The 22,207-nt window shown below is 48.7% G+C and overlaps 1 protein-coding gene across 2 annotated transcripts; it reads left to right on the forward strand.

The window, feature by feature from the left end:
• Positions 1-12,618: 12,618 nt before the first annotated feature.
• Positions 12,619-22,127, forward strand: LOC120685370 (pantothenate kinase 2). Of its 2 annotated transcripts, none has more exons than XM_039967243.1 (23): positions 12,619-13,162; positions 13,708-13,920; positions 14,059-14,114; positions 14,688-14,804; positions 14,999-15,118; positions 15,196-15,290; positions 15,367-15,460; positions 15,657-15,788; positions 16,541-16,653; positions 16,752-16,944; positions 17,238-17,449; positions 17,822-17,863; positions 17,942-17,990; positions 18,722-18,804; positions 18,949-19,065; positions 19,146-19,209; positions 19,495-19,641; positions 19,770-19,922; positions 20,615-20,698; positions 20,792-20,986; positions 21,082-21,153; positions 21,534-21,651; positions 21,764-22,112. In XM_039967243.1, exons 1-22 carry the CDS (start codon positions 12,898-12,900, stop codon positions 21,621-21,623), a joined length of 2,706 nt encoding a protein of 901 aa, XP_039823177.1. In that variant the 5' UTR covers positions 12,619-12,897; the 3' UTR covers positions 21,624-21,651; positions 21,764-22,112. The 2 variants fall into 2 exon arrangements, with proteins under 2 accessions (XP_039823177.1, XP_039823170.1); XM_039967236.1 differs by having other exon boundaries at positions 12,620-13,162; positions 21,780-22,127.
• The last annotated feature ends 80 nt before the right edge of the window (positions 22,128-22,207 follow it).

The raw sequence follows: 22,207 nt of genomic DNA on the forward strand, positions 1-22,207 counted from the left end.
CATGGGTTGGGTAACGGCACCCCTTCTTCTGTGGCAAGGCGAACGCATCCGGGCCGGCATACTTCTATAACCTTGAAGGGCCCCTCCCAGCTGGGGGAGAGTTTGTGGAGCCCTGCTCGGTTCAGGATCTGCCTCAGGATGAGGTCGCCAGCCCGGAGCTCCCTACTGTGCACGAACCGTTGATGATAGCGCCTGAGCGCCTGGTTGTAGCATGCATTTCAGATTGCTGCTCGCCACCTTCGTTCGTCAACGAAGTCCACATCGTCATGCCGCAGTTGTTCCTGCATGGACTCGTCAAAAGCCTGGACTCGTGGTGATCCCAGGTGAATTTCCGGGGGAAGGCATGCTTCAGCCCCGTAGACCAGGAAGAATGGGATCTCACCGGTGGCTCGGCTGGGTGTGGTCCAGTTGCCCCATAGTACGCACGGAAGCTCAACAACCCATTTGGCACCATGCTTCTTCAAGCAGTTGTAGGTGCGGGTCTTGAGTCCCCGAGGATCTCTGCATTCGCCCTCTCGACCTGTCCATTGCTGCGGGGATGTGCCACGGACGCGAAGCATAGCTGGATGCCGATGTCCTCGCAGTACTCTTGGAAGAGTCTGCTTTTGAATTGGGTCCCGTTGTCCGCGATGATGCGGTTTGGGACGTCAAATCTGCACACAATGGACTTGAGGAATGCGACTGCTGATTTTTTTTGGTGATGTTCACCACAGGGGTAACCTCTGGCCATTTTGTGAATTTGTCGATGGCGATGTAGAGGAACCGGTACCCGCCGACGGCCCGGGGGAACGGCCCTAGGATATCCACACCCCATACGGCGAATGGCCATGAGGGCGGGATCATTTGCAGAGCTTGAGCCGGTGTGTGTATTTGCTTTGCATGGAACTGGCATGCTTTGCAGGACTTTACCAGCTCAGCCGCATCCTGGAGTGCTGTCGGCCAGTAGAAGCCATGTCGAAAGGCCTTACCAACAAGCGTGCGAGATGAGGAATGACTTCCACACTCGCCTCCATGGATCTCCGCGAGCAACTCGCGGCCCTCTCCTTGGGAAATGCATCGCATGAGGATACCATTGGCGCCACGGCGGTAGAGATCCCCTTCTACAACCGCGTAGTGTTTAGCCAATCGTACTTTGCGCTCAGTGGACGCATCGTCATCAGGAAGGATATTGTCTTTCAGGTAGTCCCGGATCTAGGAGATCCATGCATCGGGAGCTCCCTGAGCAGGTGTGTAACACCCTTATTTAATTCTCAGCTTTAATAATAAATTTAATTGGCTTTATTTGTTTTACTAGGATTTAATTTGTTTAGTCCTGCATATAATCTAATTTTTGTTCCTCAAGTAAATAAAATTTGTCTAAGTTTAAATTGTGTTGTTGCATTCATGCTGGAACATCTCTTTTATTTTTTTGAGTGATAGGGTTGAATTCGAATTTGTTTTTGAATTCAAATAGTTGAGTGGTTTGAGTTAGAAAAACAAAGGAAATAGAAAAGGAAAAACCCAACTCAAACCAGCCTAGCAGCCCAACCCACTTCCACGCGGGCCCAACCCAACCCAGCTCCTTTTCTCTCTCTCCCCGTGGCCCAGCAAACAAACCAGCCCGGCTTTTCTCCCCCGCGGCCGTTCTCACTCAGCGGCCCGCAGCCCACGATCAGCGCACAGCCTCTCCCGCACACGTCCTCGCTCCGGCCCAGCACCGCGCGGCCCATCCCTCCGCACGCCGCGAGCGCCAGCAGACCCGCTCCCCCGTTCTCCATACGCGCGAACAACTCGGCCCAGCCGCGCATCGTCCGCCCCGACGGGTCCCACCCGCCAGCGTCGCCCGCTCAGCCCAGCTCGACGCGCACGGCGCCCCGCTCCCGCACCCCGGCCCACCTGCCAGCGCTCGCGCCTTCGCTGACAGGGATGGCCCGCCGGTCAGCTCCGTCTCTCCCCCGCGCCCGCGCCACGCAGCACCGGCCTCTCCGCAATCCCGCCGAGATTCTCGCCGTGATCCGTTTCCGCGTGACCCGCACGCCGAGGCTCGCCCTGCCCTTCTTAACCCCAGCCGCGGATACCCTGTTCCCCATTCCCCCATCAGCGTTGCCCCAAACGCTTGCCGCAGCCGCCGCCTTGTCTTTCCTCGGAGCAGAGCACCCCGCACCGTGCCCCCGCGCCGCCGTGGACCCGGGACTCCACTACCCCTCTGCGACGCCCAAGCACTCGCGGGGCTACGCGCGAACGTTCGCAGATCCCGCCCGGAACTCCGCCACCGGTTCTTGACGTCTGCAGCAGCCTCCTCTTCGGGCGCCGCCACGACTCGCCGCCGAACCCCGTCGTCGTCGACTCCTCGCGTCACGCCGGCCCAATTCAAACCACGGTGAGCACAATTCCGTTGTCCACTAACCCTTGCGTCAGGTTATTTAGCCCGTAGGCCACCCTAACCACTGGCACGACGTGCGCCGGCACTCCGCCGCCGCGCACGCCATGTCTCCGCCGTGCGGATGCCCCGCACGAACCCTGCACCAGTTTGCCAACGCCTTGCGCAAGCTTTCTGGCCCTTTTGCGCTAGAACCCGAGCCCCAGAACCACCAGACGTCGCGCTCCGGCGAGCGCCGCCACGGAAAACCGCCGCCGTCGCAGCACGCCCCGCCGCGGACCTCCCCGAGGCCCGCAAAGGCCCCAGTTGGACTACGCGTATCGCGTAGTCCCCTCACGGCCCAAATCCCGCTTGATTCGACCCCGGGGAGGCCGGATTCGGCTTACTCCGGCGCTGCGCCGCCGCGGGAGTTCGCCGCCGGCGCGTTCCGCCGCCGCCCGCGCTTCCCTTTGCCTATAGCCGCCCGATCCGAATCCTACGGCCTAGATTAGATCTCGCGCCCAGCAAACTTGAGCCGCCAGATCGAGATCTATCAGCCCTGAACCGAAGATAATGGTTCGCCTGGTGTTTTTGTTAAAGAGTCCCTGGACTCTTTGCTAATTATCCCGCCATCCTTTCTAGTTCAAAGTTAATTCCAGTTAGGTCCCTATTTTAACGTTTTAGCCCCTGAGTTTTACCAGAATAGAACCCGCAGTCCACACTTGACGTTTTTGCGAGTTAGCCCCTGAATCTAAGGTTTAATTACGTTTAGACCCTCGGTTTTTTTGCAGAAAACCCCCTGGAATCTAGTTTTTCTCGCAGATAAGCCCCTAGAACTTGTTTTTGGCCTAGATTTTGCGTTCTAGCTCCGTTTTAGGCGTTCTTTATATCCACGCGATCGTTGTAATGCGTAGAATAGTTCTAGCTTAGTTTTGCTTGCTGTTCTTATGTACTGTTGTACTGTTTCTTAGTGTTTTCTCTTGTTTGCATGTATGTATATGATTGTGGACTTGTTTTTGCGTTGCGATCGTGAGGAGACGTTGAGCTACCGGAGAAGCATCAGTATCAGTGCCAAGAGCCATCTTCAAAGCAGTTTGAATAGCAGGAGAACTTTTGAGGAAGGCAAGTATAACATGAACACCACCTATCACCTTTAATTATAATTTCATACTGCATTTTAATACTGTATGCCTACAAGGATTTCCTAGCCACTTTATATCCTTTATATATATATCCCTTGGGTTGCATTTTGGTTATTTGTGTTAGGTGCCGCGCTATAACACATATTGGTCCTTTTTAATTAATTTGATTAATGGTATATGCAACTTAATTCTGAGAGTGGCACTCTGTGTGGCTTGAGTGGCTCACTTCTCGTTAAAAATTGGTTTTGTTAGAAACATGGTTTAGGGGGCCAGCACGGTGCTTACTGCCTGGTTGGCCACTCTCCATAGGGACCGGTTCATAGAGCGACAACCTGGGACAACAGCGCTACCACAAGACTGGAATGGGACGGTCTTGGCTTACTAATTAGGTCATTTTGGTTCGGGAGTAACTTACCGACGGGGCATTGGGGGTGGTGAGCTTCAATGGTGGCCAAGCTACGAGGCTTGGTGTGCGTACCCCTCGAGGTGGCTACCATCGTTGCGGAGCCTGATTCCTTAGCGGTTACACCTTACCAACGTGTCCTTTGTAACGGCCTCGTAGTGAGTCGCTAGCCATCTCACCTAAGGAAGTGTGATGAACAACTAGCGTAGCTCACGACTTGTGGGTAAAGATGTGCAACCTCTGCAGAGTGTAAAACTGGTATACTAGCCGTGCTCACGGTCATGAGCGGCCCAGATCCTCCTTTTGATTAGAGGGGTTAGCTCCTTCCGATGAGGGGGTGCCTCTCGGGGTTACCTTGGTGGTTTTGGTTTGGTTCTCAGTAGCAACATGATTAATCTTGATTAATTACTATGTAACTGGGTTTAAGGTAATTCATCCACTTATAGTAAATAGCTTTACTAAAATTTTGCCAAGACTTAAAAGCTAATGCAGTCAGTCAGCCAACCTTAGAGCCTCATAGTTTGTGTTATACTTGTTGAGTACAAGTTGTGTACTCACTCTTGCCTCTTCTCTACTTTTTGTTCTTGGATACGCTACTGCTGCTCAGTTCCTGCCGACGCGAGGGAGTTCGCTCAGCGCTACCAGGACTACGAGGACTTCTAGGCGTTCGTCTCCCGGTCGATGTCCCTGTGGCGCCCTGCTCAGCTTCCGACGAGAGTTATCGTTTATGTATTACGCTTCCGCATACTCTGTATCAGACATTTTGTCATTAGTGTAATAAATAACATTCGTATTCGCTTTATTATATCTTTTTACGTGATATGTGCTATGATATACTGTTCATTCTGTTGTATATACGTGTGACTTGATCCTGGCACGTATATGATTGCTCGGTTTATGTCCTTTTATAAACCGGGTGTTACAAGGTGGGAGTGGCGCTATGAGGTCTCCAGGATCCTCAACAGAGCTCACAACCCAGGGCGGGCACCATAGGTGGAATGCAGCTGGGACCGCTAGCTTCAAGATGCTAACTTGATCCCCTTCGCCCAGTTCGGCAGGCTGGGCGGTAGGTCTCAACAACCGTCTTTCGAAGACGCCCTAGGGCACGGATGCCCAGGTAGATGCTCTCGCGGAGAGATCATCTGCTGCTGAGTTGAGTTCGCGGGGAACATGTTGCAGTCCCAAGGCATCAAATTCCTTCTCGAGCTTCCTCACGTGGATGAGGTATGCCGCGAGCTGGGGGTTGTTGCAGCTGCAATCCCCTCGGATCTGCTTGATGATTAGCTGAGAATCTCCCTTCACCAGAACCTGCCGGACCCCCAGAGACAGGGCTTGTGTCAGGCCAAAGATCAGAGCTTCGTACTCTGCCATGTTCTTGGTGGCCTTGAACTCAAGGTGCACCATGTACTTCAGCTGATCTCCGTTTAGGTCGATGAGGACCACACCAGCAACAGCCCACTGCTTGCGGATGGACCCGTCGAAGAAGAGTGTCCAGTGGGGCTCGATGAAGACTGGCGTCCTGACTTCCGGCTCCGGGGGTCCGGCGTTGAGGTCCGGACCCCCAGAATTGCTTGGGGAAGGAGTCCATTTCGCTATGAAATCAGCTAGGATTTGTCTCTTGACTGCATGGCAAGGCTGGAAGTCCAGCTAGAACTCAGCCAACTCTACTGCCCACTTGGCGATGTTGCCCGTGGCGTTGGAGTTATGCAGGATCGCTCTTAGCGGGTAAGAGGTCACTACGACAACTCTGTGTGCCTGAAAGTAGTGGCGCAGTTTCCTGGACGCAATAAATATGGCATAGATAAGCTTATGCGTCTCAAGATACTTGGCCTTTGCCTCGTGGAGGACTTCGCTGACATAGTAGACTGGCTTCTGGATGGTCCGGACCCTGGCGACCGGGTCCGGCTCGCCCTTATCCACCAAGTCAGGTCCTTGGGCCCCAACGGTTCTAGGTTCCCACTGGGACGAGGCTCCTCCGGACGCCCTTGTCCGGGGTCCGGACCTTCAGACAGAGGAGTGGCTGCCGGACCCCCATGTCCGGGGTCCGGCTCACCATCCTTGGCCGGGGAGACCCTGGTGTCCCCCTGGCGATCTTGCTCCGTCCTCTCGGCGACCAGCACCATGCTGACCGCCTCTGCAGACACAGCAAGATACAAAAGCAACATCTCACCTGTCTCTGGAGCCACCAATACTGGCAGTGAGGTGAGGTGCTGCTTCAGTTCCTGGAAGGCTTGAAGAAGGGGAGGGCCCTCTCAGCCAGCCTCGAAATGAAGCGGCTAAGAGCGGCCAGAGATCCAGTAAGCTTCTGGACGTCCTTGATGCGGCCAGGAGGCCTCATCGCCTCGATCTTGGCTGGGTTTGCCTCAATGCCTCGTTGTGAGACCAGGAAACCCAGCAGCTTCCCTGCCGAGACGCCGAAAATGCACTTCTCGGGATTCAGCTTCGTGCGCGTGGCGCGTAGCCGGTCGAAGATGAGGGACAGGTCCTCAACTAGTGTTGACCCTACCTTAGTCTTGACCACAATATCATCAACATACACCTCAACAATATCTCTAATTAGATTACAGAAAGTTTTGTTCATAGTTCGTACAAATATTGGTAAGGCATTCCGTAGACCATATGGCATGTCAATATAGCAATAAAGTCCATCCACTATTACAGAAGCATTATGCTTGCTATCCTCTCTAGACATCTGAATCTGGTGGAAACCAGAGTATGCATCTAGGAAAGACAAAAGGCCACACCCGGAGGTGGAGTCCACGATCTGATCGATATGTGGAAGAGGATAGGGATCTCTAGGACATGCCTTGTTGAGGCTGGTGTAGTCGATGCACATCCGAAGCTTCCCATTGGCCTTTGGGACGACGACCGGGTTGGCCAACCACTCGGGGTGGTAGACCTCCTCAATGAAGCCAGTGTGTAGCAGCTTGCGGACTTCTTCACGGATGAAGTTCTGACGCTCCACGGACTGCTTCCGAGGCTTCTGGCGTACTGGCGTGGCGTCGGGGTAGATCCTCAGATGGTGCTCGATCACTTCCCTGGGGATCCCGGGCATCTGTGACGGTTCCCAAGCGAACACGTCCACATTTGCCCGGAGGAAAGTGATGAGCGCGTCTTCCTATTTCTCCTCCAGGTTTCCCGCGTTTCGGGTGGTCCTGCAGGAGTCCGCTCCGATCTACACCGTCTTCACGGGAACATCGCCCGGATCAGACGACTGTACCTTAGGTAACTTTGCAGGCGCCCTGGCTCGCGAGGTGGAAGGGTCCTCCTCGGAACGTGCAGCCTCTGCCGCCAGAGCATGCAGTCTCTCAACTGCAGCGATGGCAGCAGTCCGGTCACTCTGCACGGTGAGGACACCGGCGGGGGAAGGCATCTTCAGGACCAAATACCCGTAATGGGCAATGGCCATGAAGCGATACAGAGCCAGCCGGCCAATGATGGCATTGAATGGGAGGTCCACCTCCGCAACATCGAACTGGACGGTCTCTGTGCGGAAGTTCTCCTCGGTCCCGAACGTGACCGGCAGAGTGATGCTCCCCAGAGGGAACACCGAATGTGGGCCCACTCCGGAGAATGGGCGAGAGGGAGCCAGCTTGGACTCCGGGATCTGCAGCTGCTTGAACGCTGCATAGCTGATGACGTTGAGGCCAGCCCCACCGTCTATCAGCACGTGATAGAGCCTGACATTGGATATGATAGGGGCGGTGACTAGAGGTAGTACACCGGCCCCGGCCATGTTCTCCGGGCAGTCTGATGGCCCGAAAGAGATGGTGGTGTCCATCCACCTGTGGTGCGGCGCCGCCTTCGGGACCCCCGGTTCACCGAAAGGACGTCTCGGCGAAGGGTCTTCACGTCCCGCCGGGAGACAAGCTGGGGCTTCCACCGTACATTACATACAGCTTCTTGCGGCGCTCCTCGTTGTCAGAGCTGGAGTAGTCGTGGCTGTAAATGCCCTTCAGCTCCTGAGCGGGGGATTGGTACCCCAGCTCTTTTTCCCCGGCAGCGGTCTCGCTGTCGGACGCTTTCTCCTTGCCATACCGCATGGCACTGTGGCGGGCGGTGGGATGCACTGGGCATGAACCTCCGCTGCCACCTTGCGGGCGCGGGCTTTTGCCATGCACATTCTGGCCCCAGCCGCTGCCGCGGCAGCTGGTGTCGCTGCTGCAGCGACTGGGCCGCCGGGATGTGGCTCCCCGCGACTCCGGTTCTTGTTCTTCTTTTTCTTGCCACTGCCCTGGGCGGTAGCCCCGGAGCCACCAGACTTGGCGTCTCCATCTTGGGGGGCTAAGTGCCATGAGCGGCCCTCAACGGCCCTGGCACACTTGTCAGCCAGGGAGAAAAGCGTGGTAACGCTTTCGACCTCGTGCGTCACCAGTTTCTCGAGCATCTTCTCATCACGTACCCCCTGACGGAAAGCAGTGATAATAGATGCATCAGAGATACGAGGAATGGTACCCCGTACCTTGGTGAAGCGCGAGATGAATGCCCGGAGCGTCTCTCCGGGTTTTTGCCTCACGGCGTGGAGGTGAGCCTCCACACCATGCTGCTGGTACGCACTGGCGAAGTTCGCAGTGAACCTCGCACAGAGCTCCTCCCAGGACCGAATCGTCCCAGGTGTGAGGTTCATGAGCCAAGTCCGGGCTGACCCAGTCAAGGCTACATGAAAGTAGCTCGCTATGACGGCGTCGTTACCACCAGCCGCTGTGATGGCGGTAACGTACACCTGCAGGAATTCCGACGGGTTGGTGGTACCGTCGTACTTCTCCGGCAGGTGCGGGCGGAACTTGGACAGCCATGCCACCGCGTGGAGGTGATCCGCCAGCGCAGCGCAGTCCACCCCAGCCACCGGGATGCCAGCCTGTATCCGGGCGTTTACCGGTGGCTTGGGTGCCTCTGCGTCCAAGTCGGCGTTGAGGTTGCGGCCCTCAATGTTGAGCCGGCGTTCTCGCGCCCTTTCCACGGAGATGCGGGCGTCCTCACCCGCATGCCTGCGGTTGAGCTCCGCCCGCAGGTCTTCTGTTCGTGCACCCCTCACCGTGGGGGAGCGCACGGATGCCGACGCATCCCCTGGTGCCGGTGGTAGGGTACCACCGCATTGCAAGGAGGAGGTCGTTGCCCAGTCCTTGCAGAACTAGGGGAGGCCTGAGCCAGATGGAGGAGACGGTCAACATTGTCCCGCCACTACCTCAGGGCGTCTGGCGAGGCTGCAGCAGCCGGAGGGTTGCAAATCAACTCCCTAGCCGCCGCCAGCGCTCTGCCGCTCGCAGCTTGTGAGGGGGCCCTTGACGGGCGCCCTGACTCTTGCCGTCCTGTAGCGCGCGCCGCCGCCGACGGTGGCTGCTCCACGGGCACGGTTGCCCCTAGAGCAGGAAGGCGAGAGGCGTGTGGCACGGATGACGCCACACCCTCCGTCATCTCCACGTCGCCGTCGTGGTGGGAGTGCTCAGCCACTCGAACCATGGAGACGAGCAAGAGATGAACTAAAACCAGCTAAATCCCCCTACCTGGCGCGCCAAATGTCGTGGAGTGGAAACCCACAGCCGGGTGGCGTAATGCACCCACCTAAGCCCCAGAGGGTGAGTACTCGGGGGTTAGCTAGGACTAGTTCGATCTCGCTAGAAGAACACGATGAACACAACAGGTTTAGAGTGGTTCGGGCCGCCGGAGCGTAATACCCTACGTCCACTGTGTGTTGTATTGCTTGTGTTCCCTTAGTCTCGAGAGAGACTGAGAGAGCTTGGTGTGTGCAGCGAGTGCCTCCCCTTTATATCTCAAGGGAGGCACGTACATGACCATTGGGTCCCCGATAGGTGGGCCCAATCGATGTAGTATAAAATGACATACTGTTCATACATTATGGCGTTGCAGGCGCAGGAAAATCTCATTCCTGGATTCCTTGCCTGCCCGCGGGAATCCTCCGTCCATCATATCCATGCCCTGTCTTGTCGAAACGGCGCCAGGGTGTAGCTTGCGGCGTTGCCTGCAGCATAGCTGAACGGGCCGTGTAGCTTTCGGTGTAGGCGGTATGATGGAAAAGTGCCGTGCCGTCGTATCCATTTAATGCAGCAGACGGGCTCTACGGCGCATGCGGCTGCACTGTGTACCTCAGGTAATATGCGGTCTACAGTGAGGCCTGACAAAGGCTGCCCCGCGTGGCGCGGCGGCAGAGCACGCCTCAACCACCCGCATTGAATGCGGTGGGTGGGCGAGTCTTCCAACGGAAGACCCGCGCCCGCGCCTGCGGGACACGTGGCGGCTCCGGACCCCCCCCCGGCGGTATGTTGGTTCTACGCGCGTGGGAGGTCCGGAAGGACGCGGGGGGTCCCGGACCCCTATGGGGGGTTCGAGCCCTCGGCTGTTGGCTCGGAGCTTTCCCTCCTCAAGGACACGTGGCGTCTCCGGACTCGTCCCAGAGCGGGGAGCGGGTCCGGGGTCATTGGCCCGGTGAGGTAAGAGCCTGACCCGTGGAGCCCGGCTGCTCCGCCCCTTATAGGGTAGTTACGGATGACTACGCGAGTCCTGCTTTGCTGCAGTAGGAGTGGGTATCCCTGCTACAGGGTACCGACATGCAGTTTTGCAAAACAGGCCAATAGGTTGTTTTTATAAAACTGGGACAAAACATGCATCAAAGGATGAGATTGAACTTGCCATTCTCAAAGCCTTCCGGGAAGTCCTGATCGAGGTACTGTCCCTCGGGTTCGGCATCGCAGAACTGGTCCTCGTTCACTTGCTCGTAGTACTGCTCGTCGACGGGTTCTCTCTCGTTCACACCGTGATCTACGACGCACACAAGCAAGCATACAATAAAAAAAGAAATAAATGTTTTATCGCTGAGCTCGAATCGGAAACAATTAAGATATAGGGATAGGAGTAATATTTTTGGTCGGTTTTCTAATGGCATGGCTAAAATTATATTAGAAATGGCGTGGTAAAGTTTCAGGGCGATTGGAGGATTTTTGGCGCATGAATTCAGGGTTATTCTCGGAAAGGGTAAGGATCTATTCATAATTATTTCTATATGGCAGAGGGACTAATTCTCAAAAAGAGAGAAGGGAAGGGGCCTTTTTGTAAAAGGTTATAGAGAGGGGGGGGTGGACTCTTAATGGAAATGGGGAAAAGGGAGGGGGCTCAAGGCAATTTTGCCTTTCTTCTTCCTCCCCTCGACACAGAGCAGAGGAGGGGGTAGGGGGCGCCGGCGGCCATGGGCCCGCGGCCCTGGGGGCATGGCGGCGGCCATAGGGAGGGGGAAAAGAAGGAGGGCGACGAGGGGAACCTATTCCCCACCTCGGCTCGGGCTGGGACGCGGCGAGGAGGTCGGCCAACGGCGGCGAGCGGCGAGCAGCAGAGGCGACCGTGGCGGCGGCGCTGCGGGTTGGGAAGGAGGGCACGTGGTGGCGGAGGTGGTCGTGGGGGTGGAGGGCTGCGAGGGGCGCCTATTTATAGGCGGGATAAGGCGGTGGAGGAGGGGCGCGGCGGTGGTGGTGGCCGGCGAGCATCCCGGCGGCCATTAATGCCGCTTTGGAGCTATCGTGGTGTCGTAGAGCGGCGGCGCGGGCGGCGAGGCAGCCATAGGACGATGGGACATCTCGGGCAGGCACGAGCGGCGCGGCGAGCATCCGGGGCGCACAGGGACGCGCGTTGGCGGGTAGCAGAGCAGGCGCGGCGAGCCTTCCGGGCACGCAGAGCGCGTGCGCGCGTGGAGCAGGGGATGGAGGGCGCTGTGCGGCTCTGGCTTGATGACGCACGAGAAACGAGAACAGGAAAATTTAGGCGGTGACTGATGCGGGTGTCGGGACGGCGAATCGCCGGGAAAGGTATCGGGAGATTAGGGGTTTAGAAAAGATTTGAGCTCAACGATGCAAAATAAATTTCGAAAATTATTTTTAGCGCGTGATTTAACTTGGTGAATTTTTCGGGATGTCACAACCCCCTCCCCTCATGTGTAGGCTCCGCTAGGCCTCAAACATGGAAATAAGAGTCGGTTGCAAATATTTTATTAATTGCACCTGATAGGATTTGAACTCGAGACCTCTGGCTCTAATATTATGTTGAGTTGCATGCACCAACCAATTCAACACACAAGCTTATCTGATGGGAAGAGATGGACAATTCATTTATGCTTCAACATTAAAGTTTATTAAATATTAATTATATCATCTTCATCCACTCAAAAAAAATATCTCGCTCGATGAATGTGTGAAACAAGCATCCAAAAGACTATCTCCCATTTTATTTCTTAGTTTAATTTTCACTAAAGTCAATGACTCTTTCAACACTTGTCGTTGTCACCAGTTTAGAAGATTATAAACCATATCATAAATATTATTTTTCTTAGTTTGAACTAGCTTAACTGAGAGGTCAATAAGATTGGTTAGACCTTTGAGTTGTTTTCATGTCTAATGTTATCAATATAATTGTTAAGTTGGAATTCGAATTTGACCATATCTCTGAGTTAAAGAAGTCGTTAGATAAAAGAGGGCCATTGATCATAGGCACCATTTATAGACACCATGGGTTGGGATTGATCAACAGCCGTCTATGAAAAAAAATCAATTGCCGCTCGCGATAGGTATCAGCAAGAAGCAGAGGAATGAATTATGCTCAAATTGCAACTAGATTCATAAGTCATAACCAGCATAGCCACAGTGATGCAGTGGACCCTGCAACAGAGACTGTAGTGTGGGCCCGAAGGAATCCATGAATCCATAGTCCAAGCATCAGATTTCCAAAAAAAAAAAGTCCAAGCATCAGTCAGATTTTGACTTTTCCCCAGCATCGTCTCCAGGGTAACAAATCCTCGCATCCACCTTCGTCTCCACCCAGTGGGCGATCGAGGAGGCCACCGACCCGCGCCCATCGCCGATTCGCCGTTCTCCTTTTCCGTCGCGCGTGTTTGGTGCTTTCGATCCCCCCCAAAGGCGGCAGCCGGCAGCGCCGAGCGCGCCGCGGGAGGATTTTGGTTGGTGGATTGTTGGTGGCGGCTCCACTCCATCCACTGCGCTGGTCCAATCCAAATGGCGGCCAATAATAGCGACTCGATCCAGGAGGAGCTGGGGGAGGGAGGAGTGGGCGTGAAGCACGAGGCGGAGGAGGAGGGGGAGGGGGCGTCTTCTTCCGCGGCGCAGGCGACCGCGACGACGATGCTGCCCCGGTCGAGCTCGCGGCCGCAGCTGGACCTCAGCGGCGCGGCGATCCACGGGACCCTGGAGGACCGCAACCCCACCATCCTGCTGCCCAACCAGTCCGACGACATCTCCCACCTCGCCCTTGACATCGGCGGTAAGTGCGTGCGCGCGCCGCGCGCATCTCCCGCCTCCACTTCACTGTTGGATTCACCAGTCATCAACAGAGTGTGTGCTGCTCGGCACAAGTGTACTTCTGTGTCCAGGTGGTTAGTCAAAGTAAATGAGATGCCAAATAATTAGCAACTTGTGAACCCGAAAAACCCAACTGGTCGTTGCTAGTGCCTCACGGAGCCGTTCCAGGCCGCCGCTGCATCTCAGAATGACTGTGTCACTTAGTGCTGACCGTTGTGAAATGTGAAGTACCTTACTGTTATTTTCTTCAAAAAAGAAGTACCTTACTGGTGTACCTGCGAATCTGCAACAGTAACACAGTAAACTGTCGTAGTGGGACTGTGCATGTGGCCTGCAACTCCTTTTGTTCCCTGTCAAATTAGTTTTGAATTGTTAAGTTACCGGTCGGTTTTTTGTATTTGTTTCAGAGGTTATGTTTCTCACTGTCAATCTGAAATCCTCCATGGTATTGTCTTCATTGTCAATTGTACTGACATTTGTACTTTGAACTCTGTGTTTTGCATCTAGGTTCTCTTATAAAACTGGTATACTTCTCGCGGCATGCTGAACTTTCAACTGAGGATAAGCGTAAGATATCCACCAAGAGAAGACTTGGGATGTTTAATGGTGGCAGGAGAAGCTACCCAATTCTTGGAGGGAGGCTTCACTTTGTCAAGTTTGAGACTGGGAAGCTAAATGAATGCTTGGACTTCATTTCTTCCAAACAACTACATCGTGGTGGTATGCAAATAATGCTTTGGATTGTAAACAATTTGAATCTTGTATCATCTTCATTGTTTCTGTCAGTTTTCTATGATCCTTCAATTGCTTTTGTGCACCTATAAATCATGGTTCACCTGTATTAGTTGTATACTGCAGGTGTTGATTCACCTTCGTGGCGCTCCGGAGCTCAGCCTGATGACATTGTAATCAAGGTAAAAACCAAAGAGACAACATGATTGATATATCTGATGAATACTATATAAACATAAGGCACCTTAGTCATCCTTAAATAAGAAAAAAAGAACAAATAAAAAATGGTGAAGACCTACAGATTCTCTCATTGATTGAAAGGAAAATAGAAAAATCCACACCTGTTATTTTTTGGTGGGGGGCCAAACTGCAGTTTGCCTAAATTAGAGTGTTTACAATTGTTTAACATATCGAATTATATATTCAATTGTAGATATTAGAGCTGTATAGTGAATAGAAGTGCATTTTTTAAACCTTACTGCACTGATGTACATGCAACTTGGCTAGTTTGTTAAACGTACCTGAAATGTTTGATAGTGTTCAATATCATAATACTCAAATACTTTAGCCTGCAATCAATTATTCCTAATGTTGTCTTGTTAATGGAGGTAACTACCAGTAGGGTTTGCACTAATAATTTTTCTTTCTTTACATCATATTACACACTTGATGTTTTGCACGCACAATTAGTTGTCCTTATTTAATTTATGGCATTAGGATTATTTTTGTTGCTGATTGTAGTATTTTGTGGAAAGGCAACAGGTGGTGGAGCATACAAGTATGCGGATCTCTTCAAGGAAAGATTGGGAGTCAGCCTTGAAAAGGAAGATGAAATGGACTGTCTTGTATCTGGAGCAAACTTTTTGCTTAAGGTTCCAATTTTAGGATTGCATTATCACTATTTAGGATATATTCTACTGTGCAATTCTATCTTGTATGTGATGAAATCATTGGAGATGTATCAAACTAACAAATGTTTCTTAATCCATTAAAGCGTGGTAACATTCATACATCTGAGTTTCACATTACAGGCAAGTCAATAACACTATTTTTCTGCGCTTGGCAGGCTATACGTCATGAAGCTTTTACACACATGGATGGCCACAAAGAATATGTTCAGATTGATCAGAATGATTTGTTTCCCTTTCTTCTTGTTAATGTCGGATCTGGTGTTAGCATAATCAAGGTAACTTTGAGGTTAGCTTTGTATTTTATTCTTCTTGTGAGTGTCACTGGATCTTTTCTTACTGTTCTTTTTCAAAGGTTGATGGGCATGGGAAGTTTCAGCGTGTAAGTGGTACAAATGTTGGTGGCGGTACGTACTGGGGATTGGGGAGGCTAATGACAAAGTGCAAGAGGTGCTGTTTTTCTGCTCCTGACATATGTTTCTGTGTACAAATTTGATTTCCCCTAAACAGAGTAATTTTGTTTCAGTTTTGATGAGTTGCTAGAGTTGAGCCAGCGTGGAGACAACAGCACCATGGACATGCTTGTGGGGGACATATATGGTGGTCTGGACTACTCCAAGGTTACTGTTAGCATAAAATGTGGAAATATTCTTAAAAAATTTTAATGTTTCCTGTAACTTATTGTATGCACTGCTTGAAGCTGTTAGTCTGACTTGTTACTGGGATGATATTCGGTTTATATAGTATGTTGGACCAATTGCTCTTAAACTTCTTGTCTTCTGTGTATTAATTACTCATGCTCCTGCTGTATGGCAGATTGGCCTTTCAGCATCTACAATCGCCTCTAGTTTTGGGAAGACAATTTCAGAAAACAAGGAGCTATCGGATTATAGACCTGAGGATATATCACTCTCTCTGTTACGGATGATTTCGTATAACATTGGCCAGGTATGATAACGTTGTCAGTATGTGCTATGGTAAAGTAATAGTGTATGACTGGTGAGACAACTGCCCAAAACAAATGGTTTGGTGCTCTTCATCTGAACTTTTCTATAGGTATGCACACTTGGCAAGTTTGTCTAAAGATTTTGAAACTGTGAACAAGTAAGCCAGACAGTAGCTTTCAAAAAAAAAGTAATCCAGACAGTGAATGAAGCTTATCTAAACATGGGGCTTTTCTTTGTGCGCGCGCTTGCGCTTCATTTTTCTAGGAAACCTGTGCAGCATTTTTTTTGAAGCAAATTGGCAGGAGTTCTGCCTTTCATTATAGGTAGAAAGGGAGTTCTAAAAACAAAATATCTCAGGCCAAAAACCTTTGTCTGGACGCTCAAGCACCACCACTTGCCCAACATTGAGTGGCTTTTCATGGTGCTTGTTACATAAAGTAATCAGTTATTTTTGTGTGCTTGCCCTTGCATGCTAACTTACTAAAATGCAAATCCTAGTGTTAGGTCATTTGACATGTCCTGGATTTTGAATTTATGATTCAGTAAGTTTTTTTTTTGTCGGAAGAAGTACACTTGATTTAAAGCTCCAAAGTCCCATTGTTTTGTTGTTTTTATCACTGAACTCTCAGTCTAAGGATATACTATAGCAATTTATACCAAGACAGGCATGTTTCACCTTTCTCGAGTTTATGATTCAATTTATTTTCAGCTCCATTGAAGCTATGGATCCTGTTTCATCTTTTTTTTTTGTAGATCTCCTATCTTAATGCACTTCGTTATGGACTCAAGAGGATATTTTTTGGTGGATTCTTCATCCGTGGCCATGCCTACACCATGGACACAATTTCTTTTGCAGTGAACTTTTGGTAGAAATTGGAAACTATTTTTCCTTTCATTTATGCTTCGCTAATTTGTTACATTGATTTTGAAAATAGTGTCCTCCCCATTTTCTTCATTGATAAAGGTCAAAAGGAGAGGCACAAGCCATGTTTCTGCGCCATGAGGGCTTTCTAGGTGCCCTTGGTGCATTTATGAGTTATGAGAAGCACGGTCTTGATGACTTAAGGGTACATCATTTGGTTGAACGCTTCCCAATGGGTGCTCCATATGTTGGTGGAAAGATTCATGGGCCACCTCTTGGAGATCTCAATGCGAAGGCAAGGCATCTTCTGATCATGGTTATGTTGGTTTGGTTATTTTCTGATTATGCCATCCTTTATTAAGACAAATCTGATGCTTGATAAATTGCACATTCGAAAACTTGAAATGGATGTCACTCAGTCTAACTACATGACTGGCATGTTCAAACACTATAAAAATCATCCAAATTTTTTTACTTATTGAAAAGGCTGCTGGAATTAGTTGATATCCAAAACATTTTCTTATTGTTCGACATTTGTTTATTAAATCTAGTTCTCTTGGATAACATGATTGTTTTAAAATTCTACAGATATCATGGATGGAGAAGTTTGTGCAGAAGGGTACCCAGATTATAGCCCCAGTACCTATGGGAGTTCCAGCGACAACAGGTATGGGAGGCTTTGAAAGGCCTACTTCCAAGGGTGATATTTTGCGGTCAGATGCAAGTGCGGCGCTAAATGTCGGTGTCCTCCATCTTGTACCCACATTGGATGTGTTTCCATTGTTGGAGGACCCAAAGACGTAAGACAACTATTTAGCTCAAGTGTTTGATCTCTAGCATGTTTGTCTGTTCTAAAAGTTGATGAAATTTCAGATTATCGAAAGGGAACTCTTCCTTGATAGTTTAATCCAATTTTTCAACCCAGAAAATATCAGTAATACAAAACTATTGCAGTAAAAACAAAAATTGGAGTTCAACTTTGAATCCCTAAAAAGCTCCAGAAATTAGTGGTAGATGATTTTTCCATATCAGATAACCAGTTTGCTAAGTATTTCCTTGTAGTTATGATACCTAAAGTGACTAACAAATTTCTGCATATTTTTGTTCTTGAATGCAGAAACTTTCAGCATATATCTAACCTTGTAATTGTGATATTTGGTCTGTTTTTGCAGGTATGAACCAAACACAATTGATCTTGACCAGGATGAGTTTAAGTATTCTTCTATTTCTCCTATTTATAGACATATAATAGCAATCGAGTCTTTTGATGATATCTGAGATAATTGTGCTAGGTACTGGTTCAAGGTTTTGTCAGACCATTTGCCGGACCTCGTGGACAAGGTATGATCTAATTCTTGCAAAGATATCTTCATGGTTCCTTTTGTTTTAGTCTTGGCATGGTGTAAAAAATGCTTTCTGAATGTCTATATGTCATTCTCTCTTGCACACTACAAACATCGAGAAATCAGAGACTGTGTTTCCAGTACTTGCCAACTTAATCAGATGTATCTTAGTTTCTGAATCAGAGGCTATGGAATGGCATATCTGATACAGTCAGCATAGAGCAGTCTGTAACCAAATCTCATATGGAGCAGAAATTGTATCACCTTTGATCATATGTTTTCCAATCCAAGTCACTTTCTAAAAAAAGAATATCTGTTTTATTGTTGGGCCTCTACAAGTATATCAGGCTGTAAACTACCAGCTACTTGTAACTATTTTCAGCACTCGATATGCAAGCAGCAACACCCCCCCCCCCCAACCCCAACCCACCCCCACCCCGGCCCGGGGGGGCGTAAAGTGACTAATGGCTGCTTCCTTAAGTAAGTAGTAGTTGTTTCCATAGCTTAGCTCCTTGGCTGCAATTAAGGAAACATTTTCCACGTGTGCATGTAAGTATGATTCACTATTATCACAATCAAATTTACCTTGAGATTGCAAATTTTAGGCTGAGACGGTATATGCACAGTTTTGCATTTTGTAGTAACTATTTACGAATTCGGGATCCTTACATTTCCTGAATCCTGAGTAGTATATTTTTTTTAATACTTTGTGTATTTTATCATTTGTAGGCAGTTGCTAGTGAAGGTGGGACTGATGATGCCACAAGGAGGGGAGATGCATTTGCGCATGCCTTTTCTGCTCATCTGGCGAGGTAATAAATTGCTTGCATGGCACTAGTTCTTAGGTTTTTTTGTTTCTTTTTCTGCTGTTATTGGGCATGGATAGAATGCTAGTCTCTTTACGTGTAAAAAATTGTGCTCTATCTCTTTGCAACCTCACTTGTGTCTAAGTCTAGATTGATGGAGGAGCCTGCCGCTTATGGAAAGTTCGGTTTGGCCAACCTGTTGGAGTTGAGAGAAGAATGTCTGAGAGAATTTCAGTTTGTTGATGCATATATTAGCATCAAGCAAAGGTTAGCCTCCTCTCTTTATGTGCTCATGCACAAAGACATGCTCCTATTTATCTATTGTTCTGATTTTTTTCTGCATGAAGGGAAAATGAAGCTTCACTGGCTGTTTTACCTGATCTTCTGATGGAACTTGATACTATGAATGAGGTATGTGACATATTGGCTTCTTCCTGCTTAATTCTGCACTTAACAGAAGGCATCTTAATATATGTTTGTATGATATCTTGGGTTATCATACTTACAATCATGCCATTTTTCTATTGGCAGTGCATGTACATAAAGCATGAGAAATTAGGTTCATACCAGAATCATAAGTCCTTATTAACAAAATACCTCTTAATGTGTTACTGGCAAAACTGGCCACTGTCGCAGTTAGGATATTTTGTCATTGTTGTTATTCATCTGAGTGTACATTTCATGCGTGATATCCAGGAAGCTAGGCTTCTTGCTCTAATTGAAGGTGTTCTTGCTGCAAACATATTTGATTGGGGGTCTCGAGCTTGTGTGGAACTTTATCACAAGGGAACTATAATAGAAATCTATCGCATGAGTCGCAAGAAGATGCAACGTCCTTGGCGGGCAAGTATTCCAAGTCTGAACATTTAAAATGTTACAGTTGCATTGCAACTTATGCGAGTTATCAAAATTGTTTTTACGAGTTGTGCTAGCACACACTAGATCAACAACTGTATGTACTTTTCTTGCAGATTGATGACTTTGATATGTTCAAAAAGAGAATGCTTATTGATAGGAAGGACCAACCATACAAAAGAGCACTGCTTTTTGTTGATAACTCAGGTGCTGATGTGGTCCTTGGAATGCTTCCTTTAGCTCGGGAGCTTTTACGCCATGGAACAGAGGTATAAATTGATATGCTGATAAAAAAGTTTGTGCATTGTCAGTGTCAGGCTTAATCCACATTTAATTTAAATAGATAGAGCAGATGAGATGTTTTTAAAAAAAAATCGAGGCCAACCCATTTCCATTACTTATAATGGAAATACCAAGGATCCGGTACAAGGAGTTTTGGGTAACAGACGGAGAGTGGGGGAAATGTTTTTTCTACACCCAAACCTGATTCAAGCTAGAGCCTAGAAAACAAGCCTCATAAGGACAAAAGTTTAAACTGTTTATTACAGACCAGGGATGAACTATAGAATCCATCCAACAAAAGGGGAGGAGTTTTTCTTCCCATCAGGGGGTGAGATATGATGTTGTTTGAAGAGATTCACTCAAGGGATAATATATTACATCTAATGCATAAGTTGCATTTATGTTTATTGTTTTCCTTCATTTGCATGACAAAAATAGAAATCATCGTTCTTGGCGCATGTTGTGATGATGGTTAGTTTTCAAACAACTTATCTGTGGCAAGACTGGTAATAGAGATGATTTTAGCTGTCTGATCTTCCTTCTTAAATAACCATGGAACTGAAGCAGACATTTAATATTGTCCCATTTTGTGATTACATACTGAATATCCTATTGACATAAATCTTCTACTGATATATTGAAATTCAACATGATTTGGTAATGAAATATGGATCTACAGGTAGTTCTTGTTGCAAATTCATTGCCAGCTTTGAATGATGTTACTGCTAATGAACTTCCAGAAATTATAGCTGAAGCCTCAAAGGTACAAAGTAAATACAAATTTGTACTCCTTAGCAATCGAGTTGTATTATCTGTTCTTCTTAGCTCCAAGTTCACGGAACTCAATGTATCACAGCATTGTGGTATCCTTCGGAAAGCTGCAGAAGCTGGTGGATTGCTAGTCGATGCAATGGCTGGCATCCAAGATGATCTCAAGGATGCACCAGAGTCGGCGCCTCTAATGGTTGTTGAGAATGGATGTGGCAGTCCATGTATTGATTTCCGGCAGGTTAGCTCAGAACTAGCTGCTGCTGCAAAAGATGCAGATCTGGTAAGAAGGCTATATTTTGAACTGGATGCACTTTTTCGTGCAATAATCATTTGCAAAGTCCTGTGGTTGTAATATTGGTTTGGTTTATCACGCAGTTAATTTTAGAGGGCATGGGGCGAGCACTGCATACCAACCTCAATGCCCGTTTTAAGTGTGATGCTCTAAAGGTACTTGTTTCTGCAAACCCTACTCACTAGTTGCTTCACAGTACAACCTTGATCGTTCTGAGGTAGAAATTTCCTCATTTTTTTAAAAAAAAGAGAAACTGTATAGGTGACTCTTTATTCTAGAGGGAGAAAAGGATGTGCATTAGTCTCCGTGTCATACTGCACATCAGGCTGTATTGTCATGTCCAGATGCCATTGCGGCTTAACTCTACAGCAATTCTTAAATTTAGCAAGATTAAAACATTGATGTAGTGACGGTTTGCATGTTGCATATAGGACTTTGGCTGAGCTGGAACAAGCTAAAGAGCAAAATCTTTTACCAATATTTTTACACCTAATCATGTATATTATCGAAAAGCTTACAAGAGCTTTATATGCAGCTTGCTATGGTGAAGAATCAGAGGTTGGCAGAAAAGCTTTTCAATGGAAATATATATGACTGCATCTGTAAATTTGAACCCGTTTCTTAACAATATGGCAATGACTGCGGAGGATTTGGTAACTCCCACCACATTTCCCCACGATATTTCTAAATTTGGTAGTATTAGCAAAGTGGAATCTGTTCTTCTGGCCGGGTAATACATAATAGCTGTTTCTCACAATTTTTCAGTTTTACCATCTTGCAGCAACTTGCTGAAGTGATTTGGTTCATCCGCACCCAACTGGATGAAGAAACATGCATACGCTGAATGATCCGTCCAATGTACCAGGAAACTCCCTTACCATATCTGTACAACATAATTAAGGTTTAAAGGTCATTTCCAGAAAGATTGGGTAGAGATTGGACCCAGGTAAGCTGGAGCTCTTGTTTAAGGAGGCTCGAATATGCACCCAAAAGTGAGACTCTTTAGCAGCGTAGCAGGGGTGAAGTAACATACTCAGATCCTGGGGAGCTATTGTCACCAAACTCGAATCAATCCAATAAAATGTTCTCTGGGACAATGACATAATCTGAAAAATCGGTTATTAATCCATGCATGTGTGATGATATTAGGTTTTTTTTTGGAACTTAGCATTTTCATTGATTAAGTAGAGCATCATTACAACCATTTAG

This window comes from Panicum virgatum, chromosome 2K (assembly GCF_016808335.1).
Source record: "Panicum virgatum strain AP13 chromosome 2K, P.virgatum_v5, whole genome shotgun sequence".
NCBI lineage: Eukaryota > Viridiplantae > Streptophyta > Magnoliopsida > Poales > Poaceae > Panicum > Panicum virgatum.